Source organism: Peromyscus californicus, unplaced genomic scaffold (assembly GCF_007827085.1).
Source record: "Peromyscus californicus insignis strain IS unplaced genomic scaffold, ASM782708v3 Scaffold_9__1_contigs__length_137607984, whole genome shotgun sequence".
Taxonomy (NCBI): domain Eukaryota; kingdom Metazoa; phylum Chordata; class Mammalia; order Rodentia; family Cricetidae; genus Peromyscus; species Peromyscus californicus.
The window spans coordinates 135,297,568-135,317,000 of NW_026294617.1; the positions used below are offsets into that span (position 1 = coordinate 135,297,568).

Consider the following 19,433-nt stretch of genomic DNA (forward strand, 5'->3'; position numbering starts at 1 on the left):
AAGTAGTGGGTATATGGGGCTCAGATCCATGTGGTTGGGACTGAGTGGCTTGGGGGTGCTAGCAAGGCTGATCGGCAGCAAGCACACAAGCCTCTGAGCCAACCTGTTGCCACTGGTGCAGAGGCTGCGGGCAGGAGCTACAGAGTGTGGGGCCTTTTTGTCATGTGGGCGCTACTTATTCTGATCAATCCATGTGAATCTATTAAATGGGTAACAGAATTCATTAAGATATAGATTGAAAAAATACACTCACAATTACAGAACAGAGTAGACAACAGACCTCTGATCTGACTGAGAGTGAATCCACCTCAAAGGCCAGAGCAGGAAGAAGGGTCATGTGACCCTTCTCCAACTCCTTATAAGAGGTCACATGCAACAGCAGGAAGCACAGCCTCCTTTGGGTCATATAGCCTAAGGTCATAGGTGGAGCAAATACCACTACAGGATACTAAGGCAAGACACTTGGAAATTCAAAGCCTGCCTGGAGAGCTTAGGGATACAGATAGCTCAGTAACAGATCACTTGCCTGATGTTCAAGATTTGAGGCCCCAAGTTCATCCATAATACTTGGGGATTAAGATGTGAATATTGGGGAAAAAATTAAAAGTAAGTTTCATATAGGAATTCAGGCACCACCTTACATAGGAATCCCCAATGAGAAGCAGACTTTTCCCTATTGCAGAGTTTCTACAGATAGGGACAGTGACAGTACCATGAGGTATTCCTTAGGGAACAGAGGAAAACCTCTTTTAGCTCAAAGTCACCATAAAGTATATTTCACAGATTACACTTAGTGTTTTCAACACTAGAAAAGCAGAAGCATAAATATTTAAAGGAGAAATATCTTCATAATGAAAAGGAAATGACCCAATCTCTTCATGTTAATTTGGAAGTGAAATACAGGTTGAAAAATTTAAATTCCATTTAGGTTCGCTTAATTTGTTTAAATGGTTTTATAAAATCAAGACAATTTTTAAAACAATAAGAGATTATGAAATTATTTAAACCAGGGTGGTGGCTAAAGAGATTGAGACAAGTGAATGTGTATGAGATCTGTTTTGAACTTAGAATTAATATTACTGGATGATGGAAGGGTAAAGAATGACCACTGGATATATGGTTATTAACATTAACTGAGACAGGGACATCTCAAACACAGGACTGCAAAAGAATCTTGAAGGTCTATTTGAGCACTGTCAGTGTTAAAGGCAAAGCAGATGCTGTAAAGACTAATCTGGGAGACATCAGCCCAGAGCAACCTACTCATTAGTGGAAGTTGATCACATGAGAGAATCCCACAAATACACCAGTGTGTATTGCTGAAACATTGTTTCTCTTAGCAAAATGCAGAAATAACCTTTATTGTTTTTCTCATTGCTGTCACAAAATAATTAACAAAAGCAACTTAAGTAAGGAAGGGTTTGTTTTGGCTGACAGTTTGAGGGAATATAGTATCATGGAAGTTAAGGCAACAGGAGCTTGAGGTATCTGGTCACTTTGCAGCCAGAGAGATGAATGCTGATGCTCAGCTGGCTTTCTTTTCTCTTACTCCAGACCCTTGGCCCATGAAACAATACTTCCAACACTCAACATGGGGTTTCTTTGCCCATACTTATCTGGAAGCACCCCCATAGACATACCCAGAGATACTTTTCCTGGGTGATTCTACATGAAGTCAAGTTGACAAGATTAACCATAACAAGTCCACCCCTTGTCATCTTGACATCCAAATACATAAAACATTCCACACACCCCCTGTCTCTTCATGTTCATCTCATAATGTAAAGTGCATTTAGTTTTCAAAAGTCCCCAGTCTCAACAGTTGTTGGGTTGTTCCAATGTTCTGTCTGTCTACTCTGAGATTCAATACAATGTCTTGACTGTGAGCAGCTATGTCTTAGAGTTTCTGTTGCTGTGAAGAGACACCATGACTACAGCAACTCTTTGTGGTGATGTATTGTGTCCCCCAATATACTGTGTCTCCCAATAAAACTTGCCTGGAGATCAGAGAAAAAAGCCACCCACTATATAGAAGTCAAGCAATGCTAGCATACACCTTTAATCCTATCACTTGGCAGTCAGGGATCTTTCTGGATCTCTGTGAGTTCAAGGCCACACTGGGAAAAGAGCCAGGTGTGGTGGACACACCTTATATTCCAACACTAGTTAACCATGGAGGTCTGGAGGTCTGTACAGACAGACAGGAAGTGACAGAGCAGGGCAGCAAGAGGAAGTGATGTAGCTGGACAGAGAGAGCAAATCAGATGGCAGAACAGCAAGGCATATAGGCATGGGTAGACAGGAAGTAGATTGCTTTTGGAAGCTGTGGAGTTGGAGAGGTGAGGTTAGCTGTGGCTTTCCCTATTTCCCTGATCTCTCAGGTTTTCATCCCTATATCTGACTCCATTTTTTTATTTAATAAGACCATTTAGAAATTTGTCTACAATTCTTATAAAGGAAAACATTTAATTGGGGCTTGTCTACAGTTTCAGAGGTCTAGTCCATTATCATCATGGCAACATGCAGGCAGACATGGTTCTGGAGAAGGAACTGAGAATTTTACATCTTGATCCACAGGCAGCAGAGGTGAAAGTGACACTAGGCCTAACTTGAGCATCTGGGACCTCAAAGCTTGGCCCCACAGTGACACACTTCCTCCAACAAGGTCACATCTCCTAACAGGACTACTTCCTCTGGGCCAAACATTCAAACATAAGTCTATTGGGGCCATTCCTATTCAAATCACCATACCCTAAAAAAATAAAAATGTAGGTGTAATATTTCCAATATCCAGCACAGAATAAACATTCACATTCTAAAGGGGAGGAATGGGACATATCATGGGAAAACTGGGCAAAAGTGGGACCAAAACCCAGCAGGGCAAACACCAAATCTTAGCATCTAGAATCTGAGGGATTTGTCTTATCTGGCCTCCAAACGGATTGGGCAGACCCACCCTCCAGTTCTGCCACCCCAGCACACAACACCTTTGGGCCCGTAGATAGTCACGTTAATGTCCCCACTTCTCAGTACCAATTTTCTGTATCAGTTACTTTTCATTGCTATAACAAATTACTTGACAAAAGCAACTCAAGTGTTTACTTTGTTTTACAGTTTGGGGTGGGGTGAGGAAACAGCCCATTGTGCAATGCAGTCAACCTGGCTGATGTGCAAGGCAGCTGGTCACATTGGATCCACAGTCAGGAAACAGACTATGTTGGTGATCTCCTGGCCCCCTCCTTTCCCTTTTCTGTCAGGGTCCTCAGCCCAGTAGGTGGAGCTGCCCACACTCAGAGTCTGTGTTTCTTCCCTAGTTAATTCTCTGGAAACATCCTACAGACACACCCAAAGGTGTGTCTAGACAACTAAATACAGCCAATTGGCAGTAAAGATAAACTACCAAACAATCCAAACATTCAGAAATAATTGGTTAGATTACTAGCATTCAAGAAGGATGAAAGATTTCCATGCGTGTTGGCCAAAAGGGGTGATCATGTTACTAAACAAAATATGCTGCAGTGATATTCCTAGTAGTGTCAGAGAAGAATATTCTATTTTAGTCTAGATTTATAGTTCAAACATACATTTAAATCTTTATTCATTCTATGTGTGGTGAGGGTCATGTTTATTTTTTATTTCCATACAGATAGATAACCTGTTTTGATTCAGAGGTTTGTTGTTATTTCAGACATGATCTGTCATGTGGCCTTCACAAGGGTCCTCAAACTCAAGGAAATTTTCCTACCTCAGCCTCACAAGTGCTGAGATTACAATTGTGTAGCACCATAATCAGCTTCATAACAGCATTTGTTGGAGACTCTTCTTTTTAACATCTGTGACAAAAACAATTGATTTTGCAAATATATACCGTGGTGTGTGTATATGTAATAAATAGTTCATACATATCTACTTCATATGTATAATTCTAGAACATTCTCTTTCATTGGCTTTTGTATTTATCTTAGTTTCTTCCATGTACCTGTGATAGAATAGAAGAAGCTGAAGGATATACATACAAGCTCTACTTCTAAAACCATCACAAGAAGTTTTGATGCTTGAATTTTGGAAAGGACACTTTAAAAACAGCAATGTCTCTGTATGCCGATATCACACTACCTCGTAGATGCCAATAAATGTTAGTCTTTAAATACCAAAGACATTTAAATTTTGTTAAAGTATTAATCTCAGTAGAAAACATTAAAAAGCATGAAGATACCAAAGGGGTTAATTTTAATAGAAAAAAGGGAAACCTGGAACTGAGAGCTGTTATTGGAATGAGGCTACTACTCAACCTTCAGGAAAACACTAGAAAGCAGGGATGAGGAAGGCACAGAGTTACAGGTGAAAAGTGCCAGTGATCGAAGTTAAGCGTGGAAAGCCACAGGTTTAACAAGAGATTCTCACAACTAGGCCCACAGTAGAGGTGCAAAAGAACCAACCCTGATCCACGTTTCACAGCTGAACTTTGCCCAAGGAGCAGAGACCCCGTGAAGAAGAAACACAAGTACTGAGCAGACAGAAGTTAGTTCCAAAATGGTTAAATTGTTGAATATGTCTAGAGCATGGATGCTTCTAAAGGAGTGCCTACCCACCATGGGCAATTCAGGACACAGCAGGAGCTTGAAAGAAGTACCCTTAGAATCAGAACCAGAGAGTGTGATCCCCATCACTGACCAGCAAATTACAGAAGCACAGAGGAAGTCCATCTACAGTGAACACAGCCATAAAAGCAGGCCTGAGAGAGGGAAAGAAATAGCAACAGGTGTGACCCTTGGGACAGGAACTGTCCAGTGGAACAGTCAAGTGTCCACAGGGGGAGAAGCTGAATCCAGAGTCACTACAGTGTTGTATAATTTTCACTAAGTTATAGGATGCCACCTCCAAAGCAAATCATTCTACAAAGACAAAGTCTCTGGGATCTGTATCCTTCCCTCTGTGGGGCTTTTGAAAATCAAGGGTTTAATATTAAATTCGATAACTGTAGAGACTTCAATGTGTTAATTGGTATCTCTAAGGCTAAGACAGTGTCTGACAGACAAGGTACCCAGTGAGTGCTTAGCAAATGAGTGAAGAATGAAAAATACACTTCACAACTAATTGCAGGTTCTTCACAAGGCAACAATGGGTCTAGTTTTGAGGCTAGAGTCCTTATGGAAGTTCAACACAGTGAAATAAATTCATATACATTAGCTAAATATTGAAATATGGTGAACTGAGCCAGGCTGTGGTGACACAGCCTTTAATCCCAGCACTCGGGAGGCAGAGGCAGGCGGATCTCTGTGAGTTCAAGGCTAGCCTGGGCTACAGAGTGAGTTCCAGGACAGGCTCCAAAGCTACACAGAGAAACCCTGTCTCAAAAAACCAAAAAAAGAAAAAAAGAAAGTGTAGCTAGAGTTTTCCTGCCTGGCCCACAGTCAGGACAAATCTCTCTCACCCGCCAGTCCCACAGCCGCTCAGACCCAACCAAGTAAACACAGAGATTTATATTGTTTATAAACTGTATGGCCGTGGCAGGCTTTTTGCTAACTGTTCTTATATCTTAAACTAATCCATTTCTATAAATCTATACCTTGTCACATGGCTCGTGGCTTACCGGCATTTTCACATGCTGCTTGTCCTGGTGGCGGCTGGCAGTGTCTCTCTGACTCAGCCTTCCTCTTCCCAGAATTCTCTTCTCTGCTTGTCCCACCTATCCTTCCTGCCTGGCTACTGGCCAATCAGTGTTTTATTTACTAACCAATCAGAGTAACATATTTGACATACAGAACATCCCACAACAAGAAAGAAATGTGGTGAATTGAAAACCAAGTTACAAGTGAGATAAATTAGTTGTATATTAAAATATTTTAGAGCAGAAAATATGATAGGTGAATATAAGCTTTAAATTTTTTGAAACTTGACATGGCCCTTTAATTTCAGTTTCTACTGGTTTATTGGCTAATCAGAGATGCAAGTTGTGAACTCAAGTTGGGGGCAATGATTATTGTTACTAATGACTATATTTCTAAGAAAGAAATCAGATTCCCTAAGCAAAGCAGAGAGTGACCATTGGGAAACTGTCTTTAATGAGGAAAGGGGGATGGTTTTCTTTCAAGTACAGGGTTGAACTCAATCCCCAAAGCCCATGTGGAAATGCTCTGTCTAGTGGTGTGGGTTTATAATCCCAGCATTGGGGGATGAGGCTCACTGACTAGTCATTCTAGCCCAATTGGTGAGCTCCAGACAATGAGAGACCCAGTTTCAAAGGAAGTGAACAGCATTCCTAGAGATGGTACCCCAGATTGTTCCTAAGCCTCCACAATCATGGGCATCCACACACACATGAACACATTCACACACATACCCATACAAGGTTAAACTTTTTAAAAGAGAAATTCTCTTTAATACAGGATAGTGCATGTTAGCCTTTTAGTCACTAGAGGGGAGTATTGTTTCAGACCAACTCTTGGAGCTAGCAAAAACTGCCAACAGGAAACCAACCATTCAAGCCTCAAAGTTTCTTATTTGCAAGGTGAACAGCTAAAAAGTAGATAACTAGGGATGGAAAAATGCTGTAACAAGGAAAGGGTTACTGAAACTCAGTTAAGGTGAGGAAGAGACTAATCACCGTTGCCAACACATATTCTCATTGTGAGCTTTAGGGCCTGGGAAAGTGGCTCAATGAATGAAGACCTGAGTTGGGATTCCCAACATCTGAGTAAAAGCCTAGCTGTTGTGCTACAATCCCCTGCTGGGGTGTGGGAGGAGACTCACCAAGCAGAGAGTCAGTGGAAGACACCTGACGCTGAAGTCTGACCTCCATGCAAACACACACACACACACACACACACACACACACACACACACACACACGCACACACAGTGGGGTGGGGTATAGAGAAGGAGATGTTGATATAAATATTATTAATATATAATAAATATTATAAATTAATCATAGAATTTAATTTATAATTATATCAATTATCCATAAATAGAAAATTTTGATACAACTATAGGGTGACATTATTTTCTTTGATGAATGAATTCTGAAATGCTCTTAAAATTTTTATACTAGGATTTCTCTCATTGCTAAAATGTGAATTTAGTATGTACTCTCATCCATGTGCTTGCTTGCTTTTACATCCAAGAATGAATGTCAACTGTTGTTAAACTTTTAAACTGACATTATCCTAGAAATACACTTTCCCAATATGAATTTGGAATTAGTTCAAAGGCAGTAATTTGAAGGAGATTTAAAACACAAGCTCATCCTTATTCTTTCCCAGCTGTGGGTCTCTTGTAAGCATTATATCTTTTTCCTAAATAAAACAAATACAAAAAATTCCATGACAGCCAAACATAATCAGAAATCAGCATTGTGATTCACACAGATAATAATATGTCCAATTTCGCCTTTACTTTTCCTAGTTGTCACATAGAATCCGTCCAGCACTTTGTACAGAGTCCGACGCGGGAAGTGCCCCGAGCTAGTGAGTGCGGGCCCAGGGGTCGCTGCGCCAGGTGATCCCGGCCGACCCCGCCCCCAGGCTGCCCACGCGCAGCACCGCCCCTCCGGCTCCCAGCCGCGGGTGGAGCCTCGCGCGGCGTCGGGCGGCGCCTGCCGGGACCCCGCAGCCTGGCGCGGGCGGCGGCGGCGGCGGCGGGCGATGGAGAGCAGAGCCCAGGACCGCGCCGTCCTTCCGTGCACGAAGCTGCCCAACAACTGAGTCGGAAGGCCTCCGCCCCGCGCGCCTTTCCGCGGCACTGCCACTCTGGCCGGCATGTGGGCTCCGGGGCGCTCCGCTGAAGCGCGCAGCAACCTGTCGAGCGCAGCGGAGGACTGCGGCTCAGTGTCCGTGGCCTTCCCCATCACCATGATGGTTACCGGTTTCGTGGGCAACGCGCTGGCCATGCTGCTTGTATCGCGCAGCTACCGGCGCCGTGAGAGCAAGCGCAAGAAGTCTTTCTTGCTGTGCATTGGCTGGCTGGCCCTTACTGACTTGGTGGGGCAGCTCTTGACCAGCCCGGTAGTCATCCTCGTGTACCTGTCGCAGCGGCGCTGGGAGCAGCTCGACCCATCGGGGCGATTATGCACCTTCTTCGGACTGGCCATGACGGTGTTCGGGCTGTCCTCGCTCCTGGTGGCCAGTGCCATGGCCGTGGAGCGCGCGCTGGCCATTCGCGCGCCTCACTGGTACGCTAGCCACATGAAGACTCGCGCCACGCGCGCTGTGCTGCTAGGCGTGTGGCTGGCAGTGCTTGCCTTCGCACTGCTACCAGTGCTGGGGGTGGGCCGCTACAGCGTGCAGTGGCCCGGCACGTGGTGCTTCATCAGCACCGGGCCCGCGGGCAACGAGACCGACCCTGCGCGGGAGCCGGGCAGCGTGGCCTTTGCCTCCGCCTTCGCCTGCCTGGGGCTGCTGGCTCTGGTGGTCACCTTTGCCTGCAACTTGGCTACCATCAAAGCCCTAGTGTCCCGCTGCCGGGCCAAGGCCGCTGCCTCTCAGTCTAGCGCCCAGTGGGGTCGGATCACCACCGAGACGGCCATCCAACTCATGGGGATCATGTGTGTGCTGTCTGTCTGCTGGTCTCCGCTACTGGTAAGTAATTGTGAGGGTGGGGCGTTTGTAGCGAGCGATAAATGGAAACTTTCTGGAAGTGTCTGGCACCCAGAGTGCTCGCCAGGCCACTGCTCCCGCAACTTCGGGTTGCAGCCTCCAGCTGAGCTTCTCAGTGGATCTTGTGGATCTTGCAAGTACCAGCCCGCCAGGGCCTGCCAGGTGCAGGTGAAAGTGTGGACAGCCTGGGGGCAGAGGTCGGCAGGGGCAGCTCAGAACCAGTGCAGACTGACGTTTGCCCCCTGCGTTAGGAACCGAGATGTGATGACAACTCTAGCCAGATGACCCGTGCTTTAGTTCTAATCCCGCACTTGATTTTCTACTGCCAAAGTTCGGTACCCAAGAGCCTGACAGATCCCAGCTCTTAAAGCTTCAGCCACCCCGCCGCCCCTTCACTCCGCAGCTAACCTTGACACCTTGTTGCCCTGCTCAGACCTAAAGGTTCTCAGCTAGCTACTGTCTGAGGGAAGAGCAGGAAGGCTCAGTTGCCTCAGCCCCTGGAAAGCTAGTAGATAATGTGTACACTGTTGTAGAAGTCTCAGGCCAGCGACACCCTCCACAGTAACAGCACCATCCTTTGGCGAGCGATCACAGGGGTCTTGTTGCCCTCCATAAGGGCAAGTCCATGAGATTCCGGAGACAAGAGGTAAGGCTGCCCCAGTCCCTGGCTCCCCACACCATCCATCAAAGAACTACCCAGAGGAAGCAGAGCTTCCGCATGATCCCTATCCCCCACTCTCACATGGTGTTTTTGAGGTTTTCTTCTGTGGCACTTGTAGCTAGAAACTTCTGTGGTTACATGCGGTTTGCTAATTTGCAAGGAATGGATGCTTACTTAGAATGCAGGCAGCTCGGCTTAATAGATGTTCAGAGCAGCAGCCCCACGGTGTGGGCAGTTGCCGCCCATTATACACACAAACGCACAGCTTTTAACAAAATTTAGCATGTCAACCATTTCAAATGTACAGTTCAGTGAAGTCAGGAACATCATATTGCTGTGTGACCTGAGGTTAGCTCTCCCTTGAAACAGTTGTGTGGTTCTTCTTTTCCTCCACCCTCTCCTCATCCGTGATCATGACAAAGCAAGCCTTTGAGAACCCCATGGTGACTGTCCTGGGGCTGTGCGGACAAGACAGTGCTGTTGGGACCTAACTGGCCACAAGTGACGGAGTGGTCAGTGTTCTCTAGGAGCCGGAACACAGGCTGATGTCATCACCATGTTTACCAGAACCAGCACCAAGTTTAGACATTTACTGCCTTGGTTAAGGAATGAGGTGTAGGTGGCCAAGAAGAGGGAAATGAAGCTCCCAGAATAAACACTTCACTGAACTAGCATGGCTTTAAAGGCAAACAGTTTCCCAACCTATCACAATGGTCAGGAATCAGGAATCTCGCTGCCCTATGGTCCAGAGCATAGAGAGATGCCCTTAAAACACAAGAATGGGATGACTGACCATTGGATGATCCTAATTTGTTGCATTTAACTAACACTTTATAAGTTCATTTCTCAACACGATCAAAGTAAATTCAACATGAGATCGTACCAGAGGAGAAATTCAGTTTCAAAATAGGTGCTTTTGTTTATTTCTGCATGTGTATGTGTGCTATGTATTCATGTGTATGTGAGTGAGAGCACACATGTGGTGGTGTGCACATGCTCTGTTGGGTGCCTTTGCATGTGGAGACTAGAGACTGATGTCTTCTTTGGTCTTGTTTCACCTTATGTATGAGGCAAGGTCTCCTACTGGAACTCAGAGCTCTCTTATTCCATTAGTTAAGCAAGCTTGCTGGCTGGCTCCAGGGATCCCCTTCTCTGCTTCCCATGCGCTTGGGTTACCATGGCCACTACACCTGCCCAACACATTGTCTGGATGCTGGTGATCCAAACTCTGGTCCCCATACTGTGACAAGTACTTTACCCACAGAATCATCTTCCCAGCCCCAGAATAGGCCCATTAAAAAATGGTTTCAGAGCCGGGCGGTGGTGGCGCACGCCTTTAATCCCAGCACTCGGGAGGCAGAGCCAGGCGGATCTCTGTGAGTTCGAGGCCAGCCTGGGCTACCAAGTGAGTTCCAGGAAAGGCGCAAAGCTACCCAGAGAAACCCTGTCTCGAAAAACCAAAAAAAAAAAAATGGTTTCAATTTCTTTAGCATCAATCTTTAGCATTTCTGTAGCATCAAAATACATATCAGCACATTGTCAGAAAGAGCTATGGTGCAAACAGAATTTTTTTTGTCAGGTTAGAAGGTTACAAGAACCCCATGAACTATGTTTTCACCTGTAAATGTCAACATGAGAAATTGTCTGCATATTTTCTAACAACGAGTACAGTGGGGATTTCCTACTGTCTTTGGAGAAGTTGGGCATAGGATACTGACTGAGTTACTCATATTCTGCTTGGCTGTAAATTTATCTTGTTTCAAAGTTTCTCTTATAATTATTACTGTTACAAAACGTAGTAGAACCAACATCTGTAAAAAAGAAGAATGAATACCCTGTTTCTCCCCATAGAATAAATTCTGTCCCTTACCATCACACATGTACTGGGGGGGAGGGTGTTACAGAGCTTCTCTCTCCTAGAAGCTTTGCAGATTACAAGATGTGAAGCTGTCAAGATGATGAGATCAGTAAGAAGTGGCCTGCTGGGTAACTGGTCTGTGTTTAGTCTGTGCTATTAGATATCAAATTGCCATTTCATTGACATCAGCCAGTTGACTCGGCAACCTACTGACTTATTATGATTGTTTTAAAAATCTCTCCAGGCCCACCAAATAGTCCAGTGATTTGACATAATCATCAGATTCCTAGACACAGGAACCCTTAGGATGCTGTTCAGACAAGGCCAGGAAGACACTTTGTATTTGTGCAGCCTGGTACCCCCAAAGAGATGTGACTGATACTGCAGTCACTAAAGAACAATAAATCTGAAGCTATGGATAGTATGAAGGGTGAGGTCTGATGGGCAAGCCGCTGCTCATCCTCAGCCTTGGGACTAGACACAACAGCCTGAAAGCATTTGTCCTCATTCTTGAGAGAGCCACATCCCTGCTCCGTGTTCACACATCCTCATAGGGATACTTCAGTGGAGATATATTTTAAGTGGCATTGGCTTTAATAAGACACATGAGATAGATAGACTTGGTAGGTTATTTTAGGGGGCAATGTGATTCTAAAGCATGTAAAAGTATTTTGCCCAACCCCTAATTATCTCTAACTGTAGCTCCTGCCATGTTTGGATGGTGCTCAAGGAGAAATTAAAATTCAGATATGCACCTTGGGAAGATTTGGCTATAACTTGTCTTATGAAGCAAGAGTATTCAGAATTCATTACATTTTAGAGTTTACTTCAATATAATATATTGGTCCTCCCTTCCCCTCCATCCTCTTTCTTATTCTGAGCACTGCTGGTAGAACTGAGAGCCATGCACTATAATTTCAACTCTAAATAGACTTATACAAAACGAGTCAAAGAGGGACTGGGGAGATGGTTCAGCAGTTAAGAGCACTAGCCTCTCCTGCAGAGGACCTGGGTTTAGTTCCTAGTGCCCACATGACAGCTCAACTGTCTGTGACTCAAGTTCCAGGGGATCCAACACTCCCTTCTTCTGATATCCATGGACACCAGGCATGCACATGCTACACAGGCGCGCGTGTGTGTGTGTGTGTGTGTGTGTGTGTGTGTGTGTGTGTGTGTGTGTGTGTGTGTTTGCCGACAGAACACCCATACACATAAGAAGCTTTTTTTTTTCAGAGCAATAGAACTTCCACACTTATGTGAGAAACAATTAAAAAAAAAAACCCACAATGCAAGATAGGCTGGAATTCATGCCTTTGACTCTCAGAGGAATTCCCTCCTGAAAGAGGTCCCATGGCATGGCTTAACCTCGTGACTGACTTTAGTGTGTCCAGAAGCATAGCCAGTGAGGACAGTGTGCACAGTGAATCACAGAGATGCATGTGAAATCTCCATAGAGCCAAACTTACTAATTTGTCCCCAAATGGCAGAATGAAGACTCCTCTTTGGGTGGCAGGCAGCAGAACCCTCTGTATGGAGACTGAGAAAACAATCATTAGGAGGACTCTGGTGTATGCGGGCTGGGAAATGGTGAGACTGGCTGCTACTTTATTTTGAGGTCAGTTTGTTGTTAGGGAAGGCTGGTTATCGAATAGGAAGGAAGAGTCTGCTATCTGGGTGGAATCCTGTTGTTGCTGCACTTTATGAGCAGCCTCTCATTTAACTGAGTCCTCTAAGACTGTCACCAGCACCTACAACACCAAAATTCAATCTCGATCTTCCGTGGAATTAGAACCGGAGTTGTGACCCAGGACACCCACGTCTGACTTTACTTTCAGTTTTGGTTGTGGTTTGCTTGCTGCTTACTTTGCCTGAAGGCTGGGAATTCTAGCCTTAATCACAGCATGGGCAGCCTTGTGCCTTCTGATCCGCAGTGCACAGAGGTGGTCCTTCTACTGGGACAGTATCACTGGATATCACCTGAAATCACTGTTCAGTGCATCCAAGCCTGCAATTTGGACAAGGGACAGTTTGGTCCATACTGTGTACTGATGAGGCTGAGTACGTAGGTGGGAGTGGAGTTGCTGACTGATGCAGCTGAAAGCCAATATAACCTAAAGATTAATGAGATAAATCATAACTAAAAGATGTAGACATTTAAATTTGGGGTTTGTGAGAATGCAAATAATTCAGCACTTCTTGAGCATTTGAGGGGAGTCAGCTGGTCTACAGAATAGCAGAACTGTGAGCCACCAGCCTTTCTCACTGAAAAGCAGCGCAAGTCAGCCACACAGGACTAATACTTGGGAACATGCACCACAAACCTTCAGTACTGCAGGGTGTTGTAGAATCATCTAGGGCAGAGCTTCCCTTCTCGGCCCTTGCACTGTCCTCCAGGGCAGTAGGAAGCCACCCAGACTCTCAGCAGGTACAGTGTCTTATAACCATGCAGGGTTCTACTGTGTCTCCATCTTGGCCCTGAGGACCATAGCTGCAGTGTGTAGGAAGCTTCCTCCTCCCTCATCATGGAGGTAAGAGGACAGATTAGACTTACCTCCCACCAGCCACAACTCTTAAACTCTCACTTTTCCCCAGAGATGACAACTTCATAGATAAAGATGGGAAGTGGTTTTCCTGAGTTCTCTGCCTAAGTGTACCACAATAATGCAGATAAACACAGTCATTCATTCTTTCAAGATGTGGCAGATGGACAGCATGCGGGGCTTCTTCAGTGAGGAGAACCTGGGGTAGTGGGACAGCTTGAGAACTTACTGTTACCCAGACCTGCTCTTGTCTTCACACAGAACCCTGTCCTCTCTGTTCTTCCACTTGTCACTCACCCCTCAGCTCCACAGCCCCTCTTGGGCTGCTAAGCCAGCCAGTGAGAGGCCGCTGTCAAAGAGTTCTCCCTTACCTTGGTTTCATGCTCCATCCTCTGCCCCCTTCAGGCAAGTGATTGACACCTACCTGTGAGACTATTTTCTTTTTTACCATGAAACAGTGATTAAAAAAAATGCCAGCCCATTTCACAGGATTGTAATGAAAAGCTAGGCAGGTGCATGTGAAAGTAACAGGCATACAGTGCTTGATGCTTTACTTCTGAGCTTGGCAAGCTGGTGGCTTTCCTCCATAAAGGAATATCACCACGATGCCTTGTGAATGACAGTATTCACTTTAATCTTCTGCCTTCTAGGACATCATCATCATCATTACAAAACTGGAAAGATGGAAGGCATGTTTTATAGATCAAAACAAAACAGAAAACATGATGAAAAACCTACCATTTCCAAAAAGAGACAAAAGTAAGAAAAGCACCACATTATGTGTACACACGTTGCATTTATAATTCATCATCCCTTTCCTCTCACCACATCCAGGGCTGCTAGCCATTTTCATTCTCTTATTCCTGGACAGCTGTCAGGGGCTGCCTTTCTTTAAAGCTTGCTAGATTCCACTTCCCTCTCTTGTGGGACAGGGGTAGCCACAGCCTTGTGCTCTGGAGCCTGCCCAGCGCCTGTGACAGCAGGAGGACTCATCATCTGCAGCCCCCGCCCCCCCCGCCCCCCCCGGCCCCCCCGCCCCCCCCCCCCCCCCCCCCCCCCCCCCCCGCCCCAGCTTCAGCAGTCCCTCTCTGGGTTGGAGGTGAGCTTCCGTGTCCTCTGCTCCCACACCTTGTAGGGCTCTTTTCTAGTCCGGGATTCTTTACACAGAGAGCCGACTTCACTTTTTGCAGTTGTTGTCTAGGCCAGGTTCTTCTGCAGACTTCACAAGGTGGATCCTGTAGAGTTGTCTCTGCAGGTAGTCACAGACAGCAGGGCCACACTGAGCCACCACCACTGACGCAAACCCAGAACTGAGCTTGCGTGAGCCTTAAATCTAACCAAGATTGGGGAGCTCAAGTTTTAGTTTCTTGTGCTGACTAGGCACTTGCAGCATAGGGTATTATTTGCAGAGTGGAGAGAGCATGTTCTGTGGTGTGCCCAGATAGTCCCTGGATGACGGCCTGGAGGAGAGATTCTTAGGGATGGGTCCCTGCACTTACTCAAAGTTCACACATTGCTTCAGCAATGCAGACTTCATGGCCATTAACTGAAGGACTAAGAATGAAAGACAGAAGCAGACACAGAAAGGGAAACTTGACCGTTCACCACCTAATTCTGCAAGAAAAAAAGAAAGGTGGTTATTAATTTAGGCAAAAGCCATGTCATAAAACACAGGTTATGTTTGAGTTGGAAGCCCATTGTGTTCAATAATTATTAATGGAAAAAAAACAAATATAGTTTTAAAAATACACCCTCTGTTATTTTGTAATGCTGTTTAAAAGCAGATTTCATTGATTGTCATGTTTTATGTGTCTTCCTGAACACTAAGTAAATTTCACAGTTAAGGATATATTGCTGTTACTGGCGTGAGGCATCAAAACTTGAAGCAGATATCTTGGCTCACGCTTGAGATCCAAACACTTGGGAGGTGAAGGCAAGAATGGTACTGTGAGTTCCAAACCAGCCTGAGCTAAGGAGAAAAAAACAAAGACAAGAAAACTCTCAAAATAAATAAATAAGAAATAAATAGAAAGGTATTTTTTGTTGAGGGGGGGAGGCACATTGTTCAAGTTGAGAATGAGAGATTTGAAAGGCAAGATGCCTTGATGGGAATTATCAAAATAATGACTATCTTGGTGTATGGAATTCCCTGGTAGCTCTTGTTGTGATCTGGCAGATCACAGAGTTCTCATCTCCCCTGCAGCTCCCCAGGCCAGTGTACAATGCAGGGCCACTCTTCCAATTCCTTTGTCATGTGTCGGAAGTCACTTTATCTTGCTGCTTTTCCCTCTTCCCCTCAGTAAGACAAAATCGCTGCCCATTCTACCTTCTTTTCAGTTCTGACTTCCTGTGGCACTAAACAGACAAATGTGTCCCTGCTTTGGACACAGTGTTGGGCGCAAGGAGAAGGCATCTGGCAAATTTCTGAGGGAGAAGCACTGAAGCCTACATGTAATGGACAAGATTGCGCATTCTTTTATCTAGTCTCTCTGTAAGTATTTATGAATACTTACCACCATCCCCCCACACTGATGGTTCTGGTGATACACAGCCACACAGCTCTAGGGGGCATTATTATGTTGTATTCCACACGAAGACACTATGGTGTTTAAGTGCATCCTGCCCAGCTTCTTCATAGCCATGATAGTAAAGCTAAGTAGGCACATCATCTTCCTCCATGAAGCTTTTGGTAGACAGTATACTTATTCCCATACCTTGCATACCCAGCCTTGTAGGCAGTGATGTGATCTGAGGACTGAGAAGACCCTGGTAGATTAGATGCTGACATCAGAGCCCTTGAGTCTGATGATAGAGAGATGTAGACACACCAATTAGAGGAATCCCTTTCCCCTTAAGAGTTTTGGTAAAAGATGAGAGGCAAGTCAGTTAGCACAGTATTGATGACAGGGAGGGTGGCAGTGGGGAAACCAAGTTATGAAATGTGGTCAAGTTGGACTAAAGGGGCAGGTGCCTCGGCAGGTGGCTGTAGAGTTAGGAATAAGAATTCCCATTGCTTCCTGGGTAAGCTATCCACAAATGGCTTTCCCCACTCCCTGAAAGGGAAGTGGCTGCTCTCAGTTCTAGCTCATGGGTGCAAAGTCTTTGGGTATTTGGTGGGGGATGATGTTCCTCTTCTGAGACCTGACTCAGAACAGTCCCACAGAGACACACAGGCTAGCAAAGTTTACTTATAAAACATACCCTGTCCTATGACACTTGTTTCTCCACATAAGGTCCAGACTGATCTCATCTGCAAGCCAGACCTCAGTGGAAGCTGCTCATTGCGTTTGTGATTAAACTAGCTCTCAGGATCATCCACTTTTGTTCAAATGGGAAGCAATTCACAAGTTCATATTCCATACATTTCAAATCAGGATTGTCACACAACAGAAGCTTATTTAAAGCCACTTTAGGCAAAAATGTCAAACTTAGGGGCCAGGGCACATGCTTGGCTCCAGTAATAGCAAGGGTTGTCAGTTGCTGAAGTGGCTGGAGACAGCCTTCCTCTTGTATCTCTGACTTTGGTGTCTTGCCAAGTGTCCAAATCCCCAGTTCAGGCCCTGCTTCTCAAGAGCCAACCTCGGCTTTGCTTACAGCTTCAAGTCGATAGGTTTATATTTACAGTCTGCAAGTGGGGCTTTATTTTTTTTCACAGCAATACAATATTTCAGTAACGATGTCATCTTTAGGCACCATTTAAACACCATAGATCTCTCTCTCCTGTTTTGCTCTTTTACAAGGAACAGCTGGAGATGACAAAAAGTCTCACTACCCTGCATCATCTTCAAAGACTTATGTGAGTTTTGCAAAGCTATGATGAAGGAGTTCAGCTTGAGAATCTTCCAGAAGTGAGTGGAGAGTATATCGAGAGGTCTGCAGCGAGACTCTAAATGCTTGAAACTGATCCTTGACTGCCATAGGGAGGAGGTCATTAAAAGAAGTTCTTGATTTTTCCACAAAAGGAAACCTGTAGTCTGTATTCTCTTATTAAGTTAGCGGTTGTGCTGAGATCTACATTCAATAATTTAAAATTATTTAAGAATAGTGGCCTCCTCTAAGATTAACCCGGATCTGAAAATGAATTTCTTAACATTAGCTTTTGTTTTACAAAAGACATGAGGGAAATTCTGAATCCCTTTCCTCTGGCATCCACTTCTAATTAAATTATGCTATTGATTAATGTCAGGAAACAGAAGAATCTTCTGACTTCAGGGCTCTAGTCTCCTCCCTAGATTTGGCTTTAGCTACCAAACAGCAGAATCTTGGGACAATGTGGAACTCGGGGGTCAGTGAGAAGCTGGAGGCTTGACTGCTGTCGGCCATGTAGGCTCCCTTGGCAGAAAAGGTTTTCTGCACACTGCTGATGAACAAGTGTTCCTGAAGATTTGGGGTAGACATGCCTGTGTCAAGGGGTCAGGAGAAGCACCAGGCACCCTGCCTCTGTTTTTGGAATGGAGAAAAAGGAAATCTCCTAGAGGTCGTTTATTAAAATGAAAGAGTTCATTTCTACCATCGAATTCATGATCAGAAGTGTTAGCATGTAGTATGGCTCTTTGAGCTGTGTGTTGCTGGGGACATTAAGTAGCAGAGGACAGTGAAGACACACAGCCAGGAAAAACGGGCTCCTGTGTGCTGAGTGACCCTGTCAGTCTTAAGAGAGTTTCCCTTCATGGTATCTGATTTAACCTTCACAAAGACAGGTTCAGAGTTTCCATTCCCATGGTTTTCAGCTGACTTCATGAAGTTTCAGATTACAGACCTTTCTGGATCAAACTTCTAGTAGTTAGTAGACCAGACCCTTCTACACACTCTGTCTCATCAGTCCATTTTTGATAAATCACTTCATCAAGAAGAATAAAGTGAAATAAAATCACAAATCCTGTGCAGCCCAGCAAACCACCGTGATTAAAGACCTCATGGGATATGCAGCAATTTATTAATCAACTGGTATTCTTACAACACAGGTTTCTTGGGAACATATTTTGAAAATCCCTGTAGAGGGTGATAGAAGTTTTATCTATCTACCAGTAGTCTGTTAAAAGGTTCCATTTCCCCATGATACCTCACAATGTAGAGAGACTTCTCCATATGGGCGTGGCATGTGCCTCATCCAGTCTCTGTGTGCTTGGGACAGTCACAGAATGACAAAGTCTTGCTAGGCCAGTACTTTTCAGCTGGTGGAGTCTCCAGTATTCTTCTCACTAAAATATGTATAAAGCTGGTTACTGGGGGGACCTTTGGTTAGTGGGAAGGTATTTGACTATAGTCAGAATTAGGATGGCTTTTTGATATGTATGATCTTCCAGCATGATGCAGCACAGCTGGCATTTCATTGTTTTCTTTTGTTGTGGAGAAGAGAAACTGTCGGAGAACCCCAGGGTGATCCCAGTGACTGCAGCTGGGGATCTGGGCATGTTGTTTTTAGCACCCTCTTAGCCACAGTAAGAAGCTTTTGGATTCTTTAACCCCAGAGCCTTGGCCACACTCATAGCCTAGCACCATGTCCCCTGCTTCTCTTGCACACTCACTACATTCATAAGACTTGGAGTTCCAAGAATAACTCACACATCTTCACACACAGACATATGGACTCTTCCTCTTCCAAAATTTTCCAAACCATCAGCTGTTTCTCCCCCCTTCGGTAAGCAGGGCACTTCCCTAAACCTGGGGAATGATTGGCGTGCCCTCCCCCTCTACTCCTTGGATGCAGGTTTATTTACTTTGACAATATGGAGAATGCCTTGCACTGACTCTAAAGCACTCACTTTAGAGGGCCA

At 45.0% G+C, this 19,433-nt stretch overlaps 1 protein-coding gene across 1 annotated transcript in view; it reads left to right on the forward strand.

The window, feature by feature from the left end:
• The first annotated feature begins 7,591 nt into the window (after window positions 1–7,591).
• Window positions 7,592–19,433, forward strand: part of Ptger3 (prostaglandin E receptor 3) — a 73,371-nt gene continuing 61,529 nt past the window's right edge. The window contains exon 1 of the mRNA XM_052731160.1: window positions 7,592–8,579. Within this exon, the coding sequence (XP_052587120.1) occupies window positions 7,761–8,579 (819 nt within the window). The 5' untranslated portion in view covers window positions 7,592–7,760. The remainder of the gene's footprint in view (window positions 8,580–19,433) is intronic.